This window comes from Hemiscyllium ocellatum, chromosome 14 (genome assembly GCF_020745735.1).
Source record: "Hemiscyllium ocellatum isolate sHemOce1 chromosome 14, sHemOce1.pat.X.cur, whole genome shotgun sequence".
Classification (NCBI taxonomy): Eukaryota; Metazoa; Chordata; class Chondrichthyes; order Orectolobiformes; family Hemiscylliidae; genus Hemiscyllium; species Hemiscyllium ocellatum.
Window position 1 is genome coordinate 20150903 of NC_083414.1, and position 17521 is coordinate 20168423.

The 17521-nt window shown below is 39.7% G+C and overlaps 1 protein-coding gene across 1 annotated transcript in view; it reads left to right on the forward strand.

Annotated features, from left to right (window-relative positions):
- Nucleotides 1–15449, forward strand: part of LOC132822284 (calcium/calmodulin-dependent protein kinase type 1-like) — a 197027-nt gene extending 181578 nt beyond the window's left edge. The window contains exons 8-12 of the mRNA XM_060835460.1: nt 1203–1315; nt 4428–4506; nt 4860–4947; nt 5404–5542; nt 8344–15449. Of these exons, the coding sequence (XP_060691443.1) occupies nt 1203–1315; nt 4428–4506; nt 4860–4947; nt 5404–5542; nt 8344–8456 (532 nt within the window). The 3' untranslated portion in view covers nt 8457–15449. The remainder of the gene's footprint in view (nt 1–1202; nt 1316–4427; nt 4507–4859; nt 4948–5403; nt 5543–8343) is intronic.
- Nucleotides 15450–17521: the final 2072 nt, after the last annotated feature.

Here is a 17521-nt window from a genome sequence, read left to right on the forward strand (position 1 = left end):
TCACCAAGGGAGAGGTTACTAAAAGATCTGCCTGGAATGAGAACCTGAAACTGATGGGAATGTTTTCGGGGATTGTGGCACAGGTGGAGCAGGCCTGGAAATTCTCACTTAAAGTTGTAGTTGCGTTCTGGAAAATTCCAACTTTAAGTGAGGCGGCTTTATGTGAATGGGAATCAATGTTAAGATGGGAGTTAGGTTCCACAGGACCTTTCTTTGCAGGAAAAAAAGTATTAAAACATTCTACTGGACCCTGATGGAAAATGACATGCAGTAAGTTAAATTCTTATTGTTAAATAACTGTTAAAATAAAATGAATTTGCACATGAATCGCCAGTTGTGGACCTTCTGGGAGTGGAGTCTGAGGTGGACACTGACTGGGGCCTTTGCTTAGTGAGTTCATTATTCCAGCTACCACCATCCACAGGGTCCTCTTCAACTCCAACTTTCTGGGGTCACCCCCTCTGCTGGCTGCAATCAACAAGGAGTGGGTCGCGGCTAGGCTTGGTGTTTTCTCCCTCTCTGTCTCTGGGCTGATGACCAGGGCTGCAGAGTGCTTGCACCAGTGGGATAGTGCGGGGGAACTGGTGAGGCCTCCCAAGCCTGGAGTTGTTCAGTCCCGTCTGCTGCCCTCTGGGTAAGAGAGGAGGACACTGTGACTGGTGCACTGTCATGTCTGGGCAGGTCCTGGGGACATTGGGGTGGCATTGGGTGGCAGACAAGGTGTTGAGTGGCACTCAGGCTGCAACAGTTAGGTTGTGGTCTGTGGGGTAAGTAGTGCCCAAGGTAAAGCTCAGACAGTACATGGAATGACTGCAAATCAGAAGGCTGGCAGAAGGACTGGCCGCCAGTCTGACAGAGGTGGTGGGTCCCTCGAAATATCACAGCTGGGACCAATAATTCAGCAAACGGTGTTTAACCAAATCTTCCAGCTTCTTTCAGACCCCAATAACAACAACAACTTTAAAGTGAAGCAATACTGAACAGGACAATGTTAAGCAAGGACTCCCTGAAACTTACCTCTGCTGCATAGCTTGACTACCAAAAAAAAAGTGAATTCTACATTCACCAACCTTAATATATTTTGCTACAATGAGTGGAAAGGCTGATCAAAGTTGTAATATTTAATTTTAAGTTGCTACTACTCAAAGGGTTTACTGAAGATTGCCCATTGACTATTGCTTTCTCCCTCTCATCATCTTCAGGTTGTGTGGTTATCCTCCATTTTACGATGAAAATGATGCAAAGCTCTTTGAGCAGATTCTAAAGGCCGAATATGAATTTGATTCTCCATATTGGGATGATATTTCAGACTCAGGTAGGTTCTGCTCGCTACATCATCCTGAACACATCCAGCTACTGTCGTGCACTCAGTGGAGGGTCTTGGACTGAATTTACAAGCAAGGCAATAAACAACTTGCACTCGCAGATGTCTCCCTGTGACATACCATCATGATCAGTGTGAGAGGAACCGATGGTGTTTATCAACGAGCAATTGTATTTCTCCACGTTAGCTCCTGGACTACTTTGATAAGACACTTAGAAACGTGTTTCACAGAGTTGCAGGCTTGATCTCCTCTCTAGGTAAAAACAATGACTGCAGATGCTGGAAACCAGATTCTGGATTAGTGGTGCTGGAAGAGCACAGCAGTTCAGGCAGCATCCGAGGAGCAGCAAAATCAACGTTTTGGGCAAAAGCCCTTCAGGGCTTTTGCCCGAAACGTCGATTTTGCTGCTCCTTGATCTCCTCTCTATTTCAGTGCTGAAAAGTCTCAATTTATCATCGTGACTTCTTGTTCCTGGTATCATTCTTAAATCTTCACTATCTCACCTAAGATTCTTCCTATTGTGGTGTATTAGAAATAGCTTTCTGTTCTGACTGTAGCCTAACCAATATCAGAAATAAGAAGGTGCCGTTGTTGGAAATATCAGGCACAAATTCAACACCATTTCCTTTGTTTCAGTGTTCCACGCCCCATATGAAGTCTAGAATCTTTGTTGCCTTTTCAACAACTTTGTTTCCTATACTCCTGCCTTTTGAAACTGAAATGCTGCAGCAGTATACCTCTCTTGATTTTATTCCTGGGGTATATTGCCTTTCACCATTCTTTTCCCCAGTTCACAATTCTCTGAAATCTCTCTCCACAATCTCTGGACTGTTACCCTTCAGCCCACTGTGCATCCTTCCCACTCTGACCACCACCACCCGTCCTATGTCTGTGTCGACATGAACAGGGAGGTCAATTCATCTAAAAGAAAGGAGATCCAGCACAGATCCTTCACAACGTAATGCCTGCAGCAAGTGGGCTGGAAAACTATCCACTTCCCTGTGCCCCTTGTTTTCTGCCTTTGAATCACTCAGCTACAGCTATGTTCCCTTTAATAGTCAGGCTTTAATTTTGGAAACAAGTATTCTTTTGCAGAACTTTATCTAATGCTCTGCAAATAACTGTATGCACATTCATGACATGTAACAAAATCAATTATACATGGCCTGACAATTAGAAAACCATGCTGACCACACTAATTAGTGTTTTGTTTATTTCATGCTATTAATTATGAGCTCACCCAATTAATATTCAACTCAAGTAATGCATTTACCTATAATTGTTGGCTTACTCCTCTTTATTGAATAAAGAATATTCAAATTGTCATGGTACATCTCTTTTATATAATTCCTCTCTCCAAAGTTTTTTTTTGAGTAATTAAGGTTTGTGTGTTTTCCCCAGCTGTATTTCCTGCGATACAGACCATCTGGATCTGATATGTCAATGTCTAGCTGTTATCTCCCCATGGATTCCTTGTGCTGTTTGTTGCTATGTTGCTATTCTCTGCAACAAAGAGCGAGAGTCTGTACAGCTATGTCTCCTATCCACTGCCAGAGTTCAAGACATCTGCTCAGGGCTGCAAGGAACCAGCAGTGGGAGGGATCGGATCCATGTAGACACTGACCGCATCAACAGAATAAGGAGGGAGGTTCTGCATAGTCTGAGGCGCTAGGCATGAAATTAAAAAATAGAAGCTCTAAAGTTTTTACCTCTGGATTATTACCTGTGCTTGTGTAAATTGGCAAAGGGCACATTGAATTATAGAAATAAATATGTAGTTGAAAGACTGGTGCCAGAGAAGGTTCCTCTAGTCCGAGCCATTGGGGAAAGTGGAGATGGTATACACCCTGACCATACTGCAACCTGTGTTGTAAATCGTATAACTAGAGAATTAGATGGTGGTTTAAACTAAATAGTGGGAGCACAGGAACGAATGTGGAAGGATGAGGTATAACAAAAATTAGAGATAAGATAAAGGAAGCAAGTGTTAATATGGAAAATGTGGGTCAGAGTCTGGTAACAAAATGTTACTATTCTGGTGCAGCACATAATCAAGATTAATGGGATACTGTTCTTTATTAGGAAAGGAATTAGAATAAGAGTAAGGATATTATGCTTCAGTTATACAGGGCATTAGTGAGAACACATCTCATATGCTGTGTGCAGTTTTGGCCTCCATGTTTAATGGACTATAAGCTGTTCGGACTGACACCTCGTATAAGTAGATTGTCATATGAACATGGGTGAAACAGATGGGCTTGTTTCCCTGCGGTTTCAAGGTGCAAGGAGTGACCCGATTGAATTTTATAAGATCCTGAACAGTCATGACGAGGTAGAGGCAGAAAGTGCGTTTCCTGTTCTCCTATTTCCTTAGCCCAAAATGGGGAGGGACTGTTTTAATCTTAGTGGGCATTCTGTCAGGTCAGAGAGGAAAGGAGTTTTTTTCTCTCAGAAGGTTGTACAACTTTACAACCCTCTGCCTCAGAAGATGCTGGAGGATGCGTCATTAAATACTTTGAAGGCAAAGCTAATAGATTCTTGTTGGGCGGGGCAATCAAAGGTTATTGGGGGTAAGTATGAATGTGGAATTTGTCATGGTCTTATTGAATGGCAGCACAGGTTAGAGGGGCTGAATGGCCTATTCTTTTGGTGTGTATGTTTGTGTGATTTATGGTAATGACACCAACAGGTTCTGGATATAGTCATTTAAAAACAAAGAATTGAAGAGGCTGGAGATCTGAAACAAACAGAAATAGAAATTGCTGAAGAAACTCAACAGGTCTGTCAATGTCCGTGGGGGAGAAATCAGAGGTAATATTTCAAGTCCAGTGACCCTACCTCAAAACTGGTTCTTCACAGTTATTGAGTGATTAAAAATGCGTAACCCGCAGGGACTCATCCACCTATCTTTCCCTTGTTTCCTGTGAAAATCCTTGAGTCACCATCTCCCCTGACAGCAATGACTGAAATCTGTTGATTGTCAAAAGCCCCATATCACACTGTGAGCTTAGTTGTTCATGGGAATATTTAGCTGGGATGCCAATTCATGAAAAGCTCCAGCTATCTTATAACTACTGTTTTTTAAAATTATTTTCAATTCAGCGAAAGACTTTATTCAACATTTGATGGAAAAAGATCCAAACAAGCGCTATACCTGTGACCAAGCCTTGCAGCATCCATGGTAAGGTTTGAACTGAATCGTATTCATTGTCTGTGCTGATGAAAGGTTCATAAACAGAGTGCACCGGGAGGAAAAAAAAGCAGGGAATGTTGGTGCAAGGAGTTCCTGAATTAATGTAAAATGATTATTTAATATTGTAGCGGGTTGGAGATTTTTTTAAAAAAAGCCGAAACAAGTCCTGTGCATGGACCCGATGACAATGATCCAGATGGAGCATTTTCCATCTTGATCTTGCATTTGTGTGTCCTGTTGTATAGTTATGTTGGATAATATCAATTGAGCTCATTTATCACATACAGTAGCAGTTTCCATTTGTCCATTTTCTTATACTGATCTTTCCTTTGATCCTGCAGGATTGCTGGTGATACTGCATTAGATAAGAACATCCACGAGTCTGTCAGTGCCCAAATCAAAAAGAACTTTGCAAAAAGTAAATGGAAGGTAGGTACTTGACAGCAGTGTTGTTTAGAATTAAATTGTTCAGTGTTGTATCTGTCTGTCTGTGTGGAGTTTGCACATTCTCCCCATGTCTGCATTAGTTTCCTCCAGGTATTTTGGTTTCCTCTCTCAGTCCAAAGATGTGCAGCTTAAGTGGATTGGCAATGGGAAATGCAAGGCTACAGGGATATAAGGTAGCTGGGTATGGGTGGAATGCTGTTCAGAGGGTTGGTGTGGACTTGGTGGAATGATTGGCCTGCTTTCACACTGTATGATAACCCATGGAATGAAACAGAATCCTTTCTTATTCATTGGGGTGTGGACATTATATATAGGAGGGCAATAAAGAGTTTTTCAGCATGTTTGTGTCTTCCTCTTTATCTTTCCATCACTTGTCCACTTATCCTCGATCGCCACCATCATTTGTAACACCTTGCTATTTCCATTGTCTTCCGACAGCAAGCTTTTAATGCCACAGCTGTGATACGTCACATGAGGAAACTGCAGTTGGGCACCAGTCAGGAGGGGTCAGTGCAGAATACACCAACCAGTCCATGCCATGGGACACTGCTGGTGCCAGGGGGAGATTCAAAAAATGGTAAGGATTTGTGAAGATGTTGGACTAAGCTTCTCCACTGCTCCCTGAATACGTTTTTGGCAGTGGGTGCAAATTGGGAAGTATAAAGGCTATGAGCTTCATCCACTTCTATTATTGATGTCCTCTTCCTATTGTAGACTGGATCCTCCAGGAATTTACTAAGAAACCAATGGCTCTGAATGCTTGGCCATTGGAAAATCATGGTCTTTGTATTCTGACCGCTGGCCTCCTTCACCAGTGTGCATGCCTACTGATGAATGCCACAGAGCTGTTGGGCTAAGGGTATGCTGAGAGTGTTAAAATCAGGCAGGATTAATTATTCCACCACCAGACCATAACAGGGTAAGATGGATTAAGCTGGTTAATGACTTCCCTTTATAAGAAAAGCTCCTTTCCAGATTTAATTTCAATATCCTTGGGAATGTTTGAAGGTGCGCCCCATATTTTTTGAGTGGAGAGTTGGTCTTATAAGGGCCAGTTTGAGTCTGAGCATGCTCCTGAGCAAAATTGCTGGAGAAATCCAGCAGGCCTTGCTGCATCTGTGAAGAGTAGAGTCAACATTTCGGGTCCATTCAAGGGCTCAAACTCTGCTTTCTCTCCACTGATGTTGCCAGACCCACTAAGCCTCTCTTGCAGATTCTGTTTTGTTTCTGTTTGAGTTCCAGCTTTGACACTTCTTTGTTTTATTTTCATGATGCTGAACATCTGGTTGTGCTACTGGGTGGCAGTGCCAATATAGTTGCAATAGGCAGAACTGGTAGGAAATGGCGCCATTTTAACTGATTATGGTGAGGACCCATCCTAGTGTGGGAATTCTCTTTGGTAAATTGCTTTACAACCTTCTGTGGAGAAAGACATGACCCACACCCCATCCCTGGTGCAAAGGACCCAGGATTGGGTAAAGCAGTACTCTGACCCTTCTTGCACTTCATACGGTAACAAAAATGACTTGACCTCTCCACCTGAGATAATGGGGGCTTGCAATGTTGTGGATCCCTCATTCACTCCTGCATTGGTGACCTTTTAAGGGGTTAAGGCTTTGTCCTATATAAGACCCTGAGGAAGCTTAGAGCTAGATTTACCTTACGTAGATCCCGTTCTGTTTTTTTGCCCATTTCAGATGTCTGGCAGCAGAGTGCTAAAAGAACAAAGGATTTTTTGACCTCTCTTCAAAGGTTCTTGAAACTGTCCAATGCGGCATCATGTTGCAGTTCGTTAAGCTTCATTTGGCATGGGCTGCATCATTGTTTCAACAGGTAATGATGATCAGCCATGCTATGCCATGGTGAGGGGATGTAAATTAGATCCCTAATGAGCCATGGGAACACGGAAGAGTTTGAAGGAGTCACGAAATATAGATTATGAAGATATCCTAAAATTCAAGTTGCACTCTTTTCCTTCAGCTGGTGGAATACAGGGAGTTCTGAGCATAAAAATGGAAGGGAGAACAATATTCAGACTTTCCTAAGGCCTCCAATAATTGATGACCTTAAAAGTGTTCAACCCTGAGATAGAAATGCGATCTACCCTACTGTTCATTTTAAGGCAGGTGGGGGAATATTCAAACTTTAAAAAGAGAAATGCAAAGCTATTTAACTTTACATTACCCAAAATCTGCTTTGGTTCGGTGTCACCAGTTATCCTCAGCATTGGAAGTGCTGGCAATATGAATTGACTCTTCAATTTCATCACTATATATGAAGTGAAAGTCATTACTTTATTCTTGAAAATCCAATTGTTCTGGACAGAGCTAAAACTCCATGTTACGTGTAAGCTTAACAGAAACCAAACTGCCTGAACCATGATATTTTCAAAGAAGTCCTTAATTAAACTTGTATTTAACAAGTATTCCTCTCTTTTATTACCCCTATGCACTTTGTATGACATGATCTGCCTGTGTTGCACACAAACAAAATTTTTCACTATACCTAGGTAACAATAATATATCAAATCAAATCAAAAATGTTGATGCACCATTTGAATTTAACTGCCAAACATTGCAGCAGCATGGAACACTGGTAAGCTCACTGTTGTTTGCTCAGCCCTAGTTTGTCAGGATTTGGTTCCTTGAGTCATCTGGAACTGCGTGAGGAGGATTTCAGCTGCAGTGGTCTGTTATTGTTGCCAGGCAACCTAATGTAATGAGACTGGCTGGTCAGGCATTAACAATGCCTTGCAATACTGTGGACTTGCCTGCTTCAGATATGGGATTACCAAATTTAGCCAGATCTTCACTAAGTTTGAAACTTCTGCCACTAGGTGGGTTCTCTTGTAGCCAACTCGGCCTTGAAGAGTTTTCATTTAGTAATACCAGCTCTGTTTATCTGGGCATGCAATCAACAACAGCAGTTCCATTTCTCAGGGGCTAGATGTACTTTGCACTATGGACCAACATTTGTTTTTAAATTTTTATTGATGTAGCAAATGTCCCTGCGGAACAAAGAAGCTGTATTTTAGTTTGGATAGTTTGTTTCTGATTACTTCTAGTTATGCAGAACAACCTCAGTTATCCGAATCGTGAGTGTGGTGCTGTAAAAGCACAGCAGGTCAGGTAGCATCCAAGGGCATAGCCCTTCATCGGAAATCATGCAGTCCTCACTTTCTCCTCAGTTATTTGAACATCAATTATCCAAATTTTGGATTATCTGAACAAGATCACAAGGTCCTGTAAAGATGTTATCAGTTATCCGGACAATCAGTTATCCGAACAAAATACTTCCCACCCATCTCGTTCGGATAGTCGAGGTTGTTCTGTATTCTGTTCTACTTTCTGACTGAAACAGTGTGCTTTTGTTTCCAAGGTTCACCCTGTGATGAATGCCCTCTTCCCTCCTCGCCACATTCTCAAGTGCAAATGGAGCAAAACTTGCTGACCAACCATTCTCACAGTTGCCACTACTCTAACCGGGTCTGAGTGCAAATGGAGACCATCAACGTACCGGTTATTCATGACATAGCCTGGGCTCAGAAGCAGTTTTTATTTTAAATGTAACAATCATTCCATTCTCAGCACAGCTTACCCAAAAGCCTGTGCTTGGGGCCCCCTCTAAATGCTCTTAAACTTTGCCATTCCTCAGAATGTTGAGCCAGTGAACCAATCCCTGTGATGTGATTATTGCTTCTGGGTGAGAGGGGTGGGCATACTACGGGCAAGCAAACAGTGCAAGTGACATGCAGGAGCAATAAGACTCGATCATGGCTTGCATTTTAAATTCCACGCCTGGAACCCAATTACTTGCAAAACAGGGTGATGGTATAGAATACACATCGAGGTCAAATCTTTGTGACAGCAGAGACAGGGTTTCTAAATATTTTAAATATTTTAAAATTCCAATTAAGATATTTTTAAGTCGATAAAAAAATTCAATTAAGAAGGGGCTCAATGAATTGAAATATTGAAATCCAGGTGAATTTGACCCTGCATTCTCTTCCTTTTTAGCCTGAGACAGGGTTTCTAAATATTTTAAATATTTTTAAATTCCAATTAAGATATTTTTAAGTCGATAAAAAAATTCAATTAAGAACGGGCTCAATGAATTGAAATATTGAAATCCAGATGAATTTGACCCTGCATTCTCTTCCTTTTTATGATAACCCATCTTATCGATTACTGCTGTTTTAATGTTGCTGATACTTTGAACACCATCCCTGATATCGAAAGAGGATTGGTCCAAGTGTCATAAAAAGTGTCACACAGGTTTGACCTGATATTGAGGCTGTGTTTAGTGTGTGTGTGTGTGTGTATATGTATATACATATAATGAATTTACTCAAATTATGTCTTGTATTGGGACCAAGCCCCATTCACATTGGCATCTGGATGCCTGTGTCAGTTGAGTTTGCAGATTAATTAATATGGACTGTCACAAAATGATCTGTGACTGTCTCGAGATCACACCTTATCTTTTTTAAAATCTTAAACCCAGATGGTGATGGGATTAACCTCACTTTGTACTTAATTGAAATGCATCATGGACCTCTGCTGCGGGAGCCAGAATGTTTTGTGATAAATGGATAGCTTTGAAGTTGAGCTTCTAGGGCTCCCACAAAGCAAGGAGTTGTTTAAACAAGTTGCATAAAATTGTGCTGCTCTGGGAATTATTCAGACTTGCCAACCAGTACTATTTGATTAACTCAGCGAATTTTTTCAGTAGAATTATTTTAGACAGAAAACGTGTGGCTTTTATTAGACCATTTGTACATTTTTACTTTGTTTTGGTGGATCTTCAGTAGTTACTCATTTAAGAATGCTGATTGGCTGAAACACTTTCAGCTAAATGGTGGACAAGGTACTGAGAATGTGAGTGGCTGCCATTGAGCCCCTGGATTTTCATCAGCTCCTTGTAACGTCAGAGATGAGGGAGAGGTTAACTTCATCAGATTACATATGGACATCAGTGAAGTTTATTCCATTTTGTTTTTAATTATTTGATATTTTCTTGCAGGACAATTAAAACGTTCTTAAAACTAGATGACCTTTAGCCTCTGGAATATTTTAACATTATTTACTGCAGTTTTAATTCTAGTCAGTTGATGAAATTGCACACTAGCAGGTTTGAAATGCCAAGAAGGGCTAATTAGTCATAGAGTTGCACAGGGAAAAAAAAAACCTCTTTTAACTTCCTGTCCCAATTGGTACTTACAAGCACACAATATGGTGTGAAGTGGAATTAATATTTCCTACTCTCTCAGCAGGATCAGACGTAGAGATTTAGAGGTGTAAGTGGAATTAATATTTCCTACTATCTTAGCAGAATCAGATATAAAGAAGTAGACATCTATTTTTGTGAAGGTTTTCATTCATGGCTTCCTCAATTCCTCGATTTACTCAAAGACACTTATTTTCCTTCCAAAATCTTTCCGGAGAGTGCAGTGCAGTGCAGTCTTTCTGGAAGATGCTTCTGCTGACATTGTCTCCTCTGGTCTGTGATATAGTTACAAATTAGTGAATCAGATATTTCCCATGATGGTGATTCACATTCCATGATGTGTCTCGGTTGGTGGATCTGAAGAGCCCGCTGTCAGAGTAACACTGGGACCATCTGTTAACATCAATACAACTACAAGTACACACAAGGTTAAAGAGCCCAATGCACTTTATGTTTAGAACTTTATAATTCTAACAAACCCAAGTTCAATCCCCTTCATGGATTAACAGGGTAAATTGAGTTTTCACTACAGCAGAGAGCTTGTTTTTAAGAATGGGGAAAGTCTCTGTGAATATTGGAAGATTCTCTTTTTAAATTTGAATTGTGTTTTAAAATCCATAAATTCAGGAGCTTCTTTAAACTTGCAGGCCTAGGTTGGCACTCAACAACACTGTCATTGTGACTCAGTTGGACTTCAGGTAAAACGCTAGCCACACACGAACCCGCCTCAACAATATGTTTTTCACCATATTGCTTTCCCGCAGTGCCCAGGAGCAAAGATGAATAAGGAATTTTCCATCCATTAAAAGAAAAATGTCAAATACAGTTTGTTTAGAATTAAATCTGAGAAACAGTTTTACGTATGTGTCGCACTAACCTGCTAGGACTCTAATTAGATGAAATGCAAAACAAACAAAAACAGAAAATGCTGAAGAAACTCAGGTCTGGTATCATCTGTGAAGACAGAAGCAGAGATAATGTTTCAAGTCCAGTTGCCCCACATCAGAAAGTGAAATATTAATTTTATTCTTGAGAGATGCCCTTGCTCTATATTTAAATGAGCTGTTTACATTTTCTGGTTATCTAACGTTAACCAATTCTTCATGACCATAGACAACCATCAGATGATTATGGAAATAAACACTTTTCTCACTTAAGTTTAAGAGAAAACAATTAAATACTTGTAATGCACACTCTGAATGTGTGCTACCGTAAGTATTTACCTGAAGGAAGTCCTAATGTTTCAGAATGTTTGACGTTCAATGGATTATTTAACAGGCTAATGTCCCTCAACTAGCCAACAAACTAAGTTGAAGTTTGGTAATGCCCCACATGATGTGTAGTGCTGGCATGAGATAGATGTTTGGAGATTCTGATTAATACTGAAACTTGAACTGTAGATCCTAGCAGTAGTCGGATCAAGTACTAAAATATTCATTGACAAACTTTGGACTCTTAGAACTGATATTGTAATATGAGCTTCATTAAATTCCTTACCCATATTAAAATTGGATTTTAAAATATCTTTGATTTTTGTCCTGGCTATGTACTTAGTTTCAAACAAATGCAGTGTGATTGTTGGAACCAGTTAAATGTTCAGTTAGCCACTGGCTACTAGCATATCCATGCCAACAGTTCAGTAGCTTATAGAACCTTTTCAATGTAGTGGGTACTCTGACGTCTTTTGGTAGCAGCTATTAGTGTGATGAGCCAACAAGACAAAGGTAGTTCTTCTTCCCATTCCTTCTGGTTCCATCATTACATTCACTTCTGTAATGTAAGGAAGTTATGATTTATTTGGATAATTTACCGCTGTAAAAATCAAGAAGGCTCCAAGAAGAAATCTGAGATTGGAAAGAGTTTTTTCCTAGCATGTGCTTCGAGCTTACCAATTCTGTAGCTTTACTGAAAGATATATTTTGTGTAATCTTGAATATATGCTGAGATAGCTGACATTTCCCCTTTTCCTTTGTTGAGAGAGAATGTATAACTTGATGGAAAGATGTCTTGTAGCACTCTCGGCTAAGAAGCGTTGATTCTGTTTCACATCAACATCAAAACCTTGGACATCAGTAGTTAGGATACTTTGGATCTCCCATTTCAGTCATGATTTATCCTGCCTTTCTTTTGATAGATTGCAGTCATGGTATGAGCTTCAAGTTATGCGCCAGTAATCAAATATCTGTATTCGAGTGATTTCTGGACATAAAATGAGGTTTTAAATTGTGTGAAATTGTTATAGTATTTGATTTTGTGGTAGACTTTAAATTTCCAAAAAAATTAAACTTAAGAGTTGTAATGCTGGAAACCTGAAATAAAAGTGAAACGTTCTGAACATATGCCACTTGCATCTGTCATAGGAAAACATTGATTCATGTTTCTGTTTAAGATTTTTCTTCAGAGGTCAGTGTTAGTGTCTGGAAAGACTTTATGCCTGGAATATTAATCAGACTTTTCAGTTCTAATGGCTGTGCTGTGTAGTTTCTGTTAGGCCTGATGGTTGTTAAGAATTAAAGACTATAAACTGTAAATTCATGTTCTTCTCCAGCCCGGTATTTCCATACTCTGCTGACCTGTTTCTCTTTATGACTTACCAACATTGTGGACCAGTCGATTTTGAGTTGGATAACCAGAATTTTCTTAATATCAATTGGGCAATAAAAGTACCTTTTTTATTTGCTTTTCCTTTTATTTTCAGTTCCAGGATATAAGCTGGTGAGTACAAGATTTAGTGCCCATTGCTAGTTCCCCTAAGCAGTTAGTGTTGAGATTTGAGTTTCAGTAGATTTGATATCGCCATGTCAGCAAACAGATTGTTAAGGATCTAGAATCCCATGCCCGGCCTGACTGGTTAAGGGGAGCAGGTGTCTGTCTCTAAAAGACTTTACTTGAACCAGCTGTGTTTCTGTGACAATTTGATAGCTTTGTGATTCTCCTGCCCTCTTTTCATTTAAAGGTTTTTTGTAAGATTAATTTGAAATGTTGAAATAGCAGTTTTTGAACTTGTGTTCTCTAGCGTGCATAGCCACTGCATTACTTTGTGTATCCCTTGTGTGTTCTGACTTAGGAACTTTGATTATTCAGAATTAGCAAAGCAAACATATGAATTCAGATCCATCCCACCCCTGTCATATCTTGTCCTATGATGTTTGGAAGACTGGGTCAACTTGGACAAAGCTTCAGTGAAAGAAATGGCTAAGATACCACTTTTATCCCAAATTAACTAAACTATTGTTACAGAAATGGAGGGTGACATTTCACCTATATTCTCACCTCTCCATTGTCCACAATAATGCATATATTTGTCAGAGTATTGTAGAGATTCTTTACTTTAAAAAAAAGATAAGAGATAAGTAAGTTTAAAAGAAAAGCATTTATTCGTACAACAGAATGTAAACTCAATGAGAAACACTCTCATACAGGCAGATACGCGCACACATGTAGGGATGGATTCTGGAAATTGAATAATGAAATTTAATTGTTCATGGAATAATAGGAGGTAAATCATGTTGATAAATAAACCTTTAGGATACATGCATTGCAGGTCTGGATGAGTTTCCTCTTGTGGTTCTTTGGAGAAGATCGGAAGTTAGAAGCATTGTAGATGAGGTTATTGCCATTTTAATGGAGATGAACCTTTTCTGGCAAAAACGTTTTAGTCCCATCCATTCTCCAGTTGTTAAGCAGGATTCACATCCTCTAGTTGAAGGGATAGTCCATCCTTTCCTGATTTTTATCCAGCTTGTCCTGATTTTGCCTTTTCCTTTGGAGTATTAAGAATTGTTACCTGAATTCCATTTTGATTATGTAACCACATGGTCATTACTTCAATTTCATCACAGAATTCATACAGCCCAGAAGTGTTGGTGAACAAATATTTCCTATGATGTATCAAATGTCTTTTAAAAATGACTCAATGTCAGAAACCAACACTTTTTTTTTGTGCCTCTCTTTGTTAATGGTTGAGCCCATGGGCGTTTTTTTTTGGGTTGCGGTGTTGCTACTGATTTTGAGATTTGGTGAATACAAATGTAGCTGTAAATTCCAAAATTAGTTTTGTCTCCTATATGCCATCTACGGTCATTTTACATTGAGAAGTTTCTGGAAAACCTAAGGCACTTCTTTGTCTATGCAGTAATTTCAAGAGTCACCTGATTCTCAGTGGCCATGTTTACAGCAATGTTCATTTTTAAAGCCAATTTCAAAAAGTCCACATTTAGGAAGATTATACAGTGACTGGACAAGACACTATCAAAGGTGTGACTTGGCTATGTGTTCAAGTTTTGAGTGCCATGTCTGCCTCAGGCCCACAGCTATTCTGCAGGGTTAAGTCATTACTAGAAATGCAACAGTATTATTCCGCAAACCACTGTTGTTCTTCAGCAAGTCTTGATTACAGTACATTTCAGACACTAGCATCATCCTGTTGGAAAATGTTGGAAGTCAATGGTTTAGCATCGCAAGAAAGATTTAAAAAAAAAGTTGAGTAATTGAAATCCAGCTTTGAGTCGCACTTTCCAAACTTAAAAGAAAACAAAGGTGCAGTTTGTAACAACAGATGTCAGGAAGAATAAAGCAACTTATTTGAAGAAAAGAATGAAGCAGCTTGTTCTAATTGCCCTGCAGCCACTGTAACTGGTGGATCACAGTTCCTCGCCTGATTCAGCCCTGTAGTAAATCATGGGTAGTCAGAATAATGGCAAGATGCCAGCTGGCAGCAGGAAGTGCCTGCCCACCACAGTTCCTGCCTCATATCAAGACCATTGAATCCCTTTGCATTTAATACAGTAAGGAAACCAAAACAGTGGTAAACGTCAATTCAATTACATGTCGTGAGGATGAGGTGGAACAATACTCTGAAAGATCAATTCAAGAGAGGAAATAGCGATGGTTAAATGAATGTATTATCCATTTCTTCAACAAGAAGATAATACATTGCCCAACATTAAGAACTTAAAATATTTTTAGTTGTTTACACAAGGATTGAGCATGATTTTAATGTGGAATCTAAAGACTGTCTGACCCTTCTGAGTTTTGTTTCCCTTTGAGTTATTGTTAATGACTAGCATTTGTGTTGACGCAATACACGTGAAAGAATATCCCACTATACCAAATGGGCACCAAAATATTCACCATTCCCTTCGCATTAAGGTAGCTCCTCTGTATAGACCAGTTGTGTTGTGTTATGTTGAATAGAAGAGTTGTGTCTAACAATATAATTGTGTGGAATGGTTTTGCTGACAATCAATTGTTTGTATTTGGGTGGTGGGGGGTGGGGGGGGTGGGAGGGGTTGGTGGCGGGGGGGAGCGGTGTGAGTGACAGCAGCTTCCTTGCTGACCAGTGTTCATAGTGACTCTCTTGTTAGCCTCAGTTCACCTCTATTTGTGAAATAGCTATCAGTACAGTCCTTTCTGTCCACTGCTGACTTGAAGTTATCCTGTAGTTGTAATGGCTGGAGTTGCATTTTCCTTCTTTTGATGTTTGAACTTGGCAGATCTTTGCATGATGTTATAAATATTTGAAGGAAGATGCTTGCTAAACATAGCTTTAAACTCAGTATTATGATAATTCAAAAAAGAAACTGATTTATTGCAGCAAGGGTTGTTCAACATTGTTTGCTAATTGATTCCAGTCCCCCTTTTAAGTTTTCAGTACATCAGTATATAAAGCAGCAGTGTTTCTTGTCTAGTTCCTGTTCCTCTAGTGCATTATGCTATTAACTTTAATCTTACTAATATAAGTTTCCTGCTTCCAGAGTGCATAGTTGTCTCTACGTACCCTGCCACACTTCCCAATACCTATGATATATTAATCTTGCACTTCAATGTATTTCTTACCCTGTAAAACATTGTTTCCCGGTCTAACACTTTTATCGGTTTTGCTGTCTTATAAATTTCATTGTGCACATTTATACTAGACAGGCTTAAATCGGTGGTTTCCAACACAGCTATCGTATGATTGGAAAATCTGATAAGAAGATATCTAAGCTGTCTGTCATTTTTATGGCCTTTTAAAATGCCAGGTGGAGAAACAAGATACCTCCCACCATAGATATTGATGGGCAGTTGATATGATATGTTCCATGGTCTGAAATTCATGGTTACAGTCACCATCATGTAATTTTTTAGCTCCTGCCTTGCCAAGGTTGAATTATGTGCTGTAAGTTGTCTTCAAGGAAGGTCAAGACCAATGACCTGTATTGTTGTCAGTGGTGAGGTGTTGACTTTCTTTTTGTATGCAGCAAGCATCCCATAGTTCCATCCATCTGGATAATGGGTTGATATGAATGTTAGCTGCTGTTTCCTGAAATGGTTGCTACAATTTTAAGGGTTATTTTTTGAGGTGGAATTTTCCAAGTCTTTGAGAATGGGAAGATCATTATTTGTTGTATTTTTGTTCCCTCTTGTAGACCATGATGGTGGCACCCAAGGATTTAGTTGGGCTTGGGGGTAGGTCATGGGTGAGTCACCTTTGGCAGAGGAAGCATTGAATGCTTTCCTGAGATCTTTGTTGTTCCGATGACATCCTGAAACAACTGTCTTGTCTTTCCTGGCTCAAGATAGTGGTATCAGGAATAGAAATAGCATTACCAAAAGGCCCAAGCCATTGATGACCAAATTACATGCATCTCCTCTTGTGGAGGGGTATGGTCCATTTTATAAATGTTGGAAAGATCCTGTGTGAGTGCAGACCTCTGTGGCAAATATTTACTTGGTTTTGCCACTGATGTAAAATAAATTGTGATTGTTCATTATATTATTGATAAGCCAAAGAATTTTGCTACATTGAATAATTGTTAAAAGTTTTAAAAGCAGGTCTTTATGCTAGGCAGTGTGATAAACCAATGGCAAGGTGATGAAAGCTGCTCCTTCTGGAATCCTGCTTTGAGGTTGTTCTTGAGAATGAGGTCCAGGTAGTTCATGAAATACAATATATTATTAGTCATAGTCATACACTGAAGCAAAGGCCCTTCAGCCCATCGAATCTGTACTGACAATAACTGCCTCTAAAGGCATGCTAATTCCAATTTCCTGAATTTGTCCCATATCCTTGCATGTTATGATACTTCAGTGCAAAACCAAATACCTTCTAAAGGTTGTAAGGTTTCCAGCCTGCAGTACCTTCCCAGGCAGTACATTCCAGATTCCATGACCTGAGTGGAAAAAAAATTTCTCAAATCCCCTCTGAATCTTCTGCCCCTTACCCTAAAACTATGCTCCTTCATGATTGCCCCCTCAACTAAGGGTTTAGCTGCTCCTTACTCACCCTGTTCACACTCCTCATAATCTTAAACACTTTAATCATGTCCCCCCCTCAGCCTTCTCTGCT